General features: G+C 41.4%; 1 protein-coding gene across 1 annotated transcript; it reads right to left on the bottom strand.

The window, feature by feature from the left end:
- Positions 1 to 985: 985 nt before the first annotated feature.
- LOC121996141 (alpha-humulene 10-hydroxylase-like) lies at positions 986 to 2,800 on the bottom strand. The gene is made up of 2 exons (XM_042549983.1): positions 1,826 to 2,800; positions 986 to 1,736 (listed from the first exon to the last, which is right to left on the bottom strand). The coding sequence occupies exons 1-2, from the start codon at positions 2,732 to 2,734 to the stop codon at positions 1,116 to 1,118; spliced, it is 1,530 nt and encodes a 509-aa protein (XP_042405917.1). The 5' UTR covers positions 2,735 to 2,800; the 3' UTR covers positions 986 to 1,115.
- Between the last annotated feature and the right edge of the window lie 326 nt (positions 2,801 to 3,126).

Raw genomic sequence — 3,126 nt, 5'->3', positions numbered from 1 at the left:
TCCCAGCAAATGACTGGTCGATCATGGAACCGCCAAGACCTGAGAGACTTGGTTCTCTCTTACTCTATCATCAGATCTCTAGTATCATACAATATACATATCAGGGCAGTCACAAAGGCCGGCCAGCATTACAAAACTCAGGGTTCCATTTGTCATCCTCTGCTAATATATGATCGATCGAGCTAAATATCTGACCGAGATATATTCAGGAGACAACATTGTAAGAGAAACACAATAGTCTGTCAAAGAATAACAACCGTTTGGTATAGAATATTCCTTTATGATAACATGAGCATCCAATAAAACCTTCCTCAAAGGTTACTCTACACTTTCCATTATCTAACATATTATGACAACATATTCTTCAATCGCTTCATTAGTGATATTAGTTACAAAAAGGGTGCACATGAGTAACAGAAAATTCCTTGGATGGTGATTATATGCCACCCAAGCTATATATATTCCCTTATTAAACAACTTCTGACACTCGATATTCTCTGTCATCATCATGATTGTGGAAATTATAGAGGTGATATATAAAGGGAGTCATCTCCGATGGCTAGGCGAAAATACTCTTCATTACACTCGCACACGCTCTACTCATCTAATGTTCTACTTTTCACTTGGGCAATACACTGACTTAAGTGTTGGAAGGCATTTGTCAGGGACCCTTCTCTAGTTTTTGGCGTTGATATTCTTTTGTCTCGTTTAAGTGTGTGCAGGGAGCTTTGCGCACCAACTTGTAGTTTTTGATTCAATCCAGAAGTTTTTGCCTGGTCAACATCGTAACTAGTTATCCAACACATCATTTTTAATTTTTAGACAGGATCATATAGGCTAACAACTAATACAAATTCTTGAAGCATATTTGTTCATAAAAGAAATTTTGAAAAACCTCATAAGCCATCACTTCCTAAATTTCAAACTATTGGAGTTCATAAATTATCAACATTAATTTCTTTGAATAGTTAAAAAGAGCAATGACTAGTATATAATTTACTAATTTATTTTGTATAGAAATATCTCTTTAACATAGGATAGGCATCTTTTTCTTATTATATATAAAAAGACTATAAAACGTTTGCAAATTAAGTTTGCAGATGAAATAATTATAACTATGGCAGAGGAATTATTGGATTGGCAAGCACAACGAGAGGTGATCTCCTTGATGCGTTCGCCCCAGGAACGTCCATCATGTCCAAATCTTCAATCTTCATGCCTCGAGGAAGCTGCCAGTTAAAGTGGAAGAGGAGGTGAGCCAGTCCAACTTCCACGGCCGACAACCCAAATGTCATGCCGGGGCATATCCTTCGCCCTACACCAAATGGCAAGAACTCGAAGTTGAAGCCCTTGAAGTCCACCAAGCCGCCCTCAAATCTCTCAGGCTTGAAGCTCTCAGCATCAGAGCCCCAATAGTGCTCATCTCTGCCCAGTGCAAATGCATTGATGAGCACTATAGCTCCGGCGGGCACTCGATATCCCATGGCCTCGCACGTCTCCTTGCATACTCTCGGCACCAACAGAGGGGCAGGAGGGTGGAGCCGCATGGTCTCCTTGATCACCAAATTTAGATAACTGAATTTGAGGATGTCGCTCTCTTCGAGATTGGTCTTCCCTTTCATAGCCTCCCTCATCTCCTTTTGGACTTTCTCCATTGCCTTAGGATTCTTGATCAACTCTGACATAGCCCATTCAATGACCGATGATGCTGTTTCCGTCCCGGCCAGGAATATTTCCTAAAGATAATAATTAAGCTATCAACAATGGAAAGATATTTAATAATTAAATAAATATTCTGTCATATATATATATATAATTCATTTACCATGATGACGGCCATGATGGAGTCGTATGTGATTGGGAATTCTAGATTTCCTTCATCTTTAAGCTTGAGAAGTACATCGATAAGTAGATCCTCCTCTGCTTGCTCAGAGGCCAGTAAGACTTGACGCTCTGCGATGATTTCCTCAAAGATTTTGTCGAGCTTATTACGGAGTCGCTGTAACCTGAACGTCAACCCCGTTAGAGTATCCATGAATTTGAGCGAGGGGTACATATCAGCCACCGCGAAGCTGGTCACGTTGCTTACTGTCTCTTTGACCAGGCTCAAGAATGCCGCCTTTTGTTTGCACTCGCCACCAATCACAGCTCTGATCACTAGCTCATTAGTCATGGACATCACCATCTTGCTTAGATTGAAAGCTGTTTGAGTAGACGCCTTGTCGGCGATCTCCGCCGTGAGCTTTCGGTTCACAACCTCGCGGATGGTGGCGAAGGACTTGACGCGCCGGGAGTTGAGCAGCTCCATGGCGTAGATTTTCCTCATCTGCTTCCAGTAGCCACCGTAGGGGGACATGGCGACGTTGCGCGTGCCATAGCTCAATATTCTGGAGAAGGTCAAGTTGGTGGGTCGGTCAGTAAAGTTGAGATCATGGCGCTTGATGATCTCTTCCACCGCCTCCATGGACGAGGCGACGACTTGGTCCACCTGTCCGAGTCGGAGACAGATGAGGGGGCCGTAAGTTCGGGCGAGTTGGTGAAGGATACGGTGAGGGTTGCCGCCGACGAGCTGGTGAATGTTTCCGATGAGGGGAAGCCTGGGCGGGCCGGGTGGGAGAGGAGCTAATGCTAGTCTGCTCCTTGATCTGATCTTTATCAGTAAAATTATGAAGAAGCCGAGGAAGAGAGGGATGAAGGAGAAAGGTGCGAAGAGGGAATTAGCTTCCATGGCCATGGCAGTGAATTGAAGTAACAATTGTTTTCACTTAAATGATATTGTTTGTGGCTCTCTTCCTTAGCTTACATGCATTTATAGCCATCACCGTATCATGCTCATGTAAAATTTGAAATCCATACTTCTCTCCCTATTCTCCTCCTAAGTCAACTAAATATTTCTTTGACTGAAGAACCAGTAATCTGAATTTTAATTTTAATTAAATATTTTTAATAAAAAGATTGTCATGTTAAGATTCACACATGGAAATATTTTATAAAATTCGTATTATATTCAATTCATTGTCCATACATCAAAATTATCTTCCTATATTCCTTAATTTCCACCATTTTTCTTTACGTAGGTTTGAAAAATAAAAGAAAAGTAATAGAAATTTACATGATGTTTGAAAA

The sequence above is a fragment of the Zingiber officinale genome, chromosome 6A (assembly GCF_018446385.1).
Source record: "Zingiber officinale cultivar Zhangliang chromosome 6A, Zo_v1.1, whole genome shotgun sequence".
In the NCBI taxonomy this organism is placed as follows: domain Eukaryota; kingdom Viridiplantae; phylum Streptophyta; class Magnoliopsida; order Zingiberales; family Zingiberaceae; genus Zingiber; species Zingiber officinale.
Note: the sequence above shows the minus strand (reverse complement) of the source record. Positions and strands in the feature narration are given on the sequence as shown.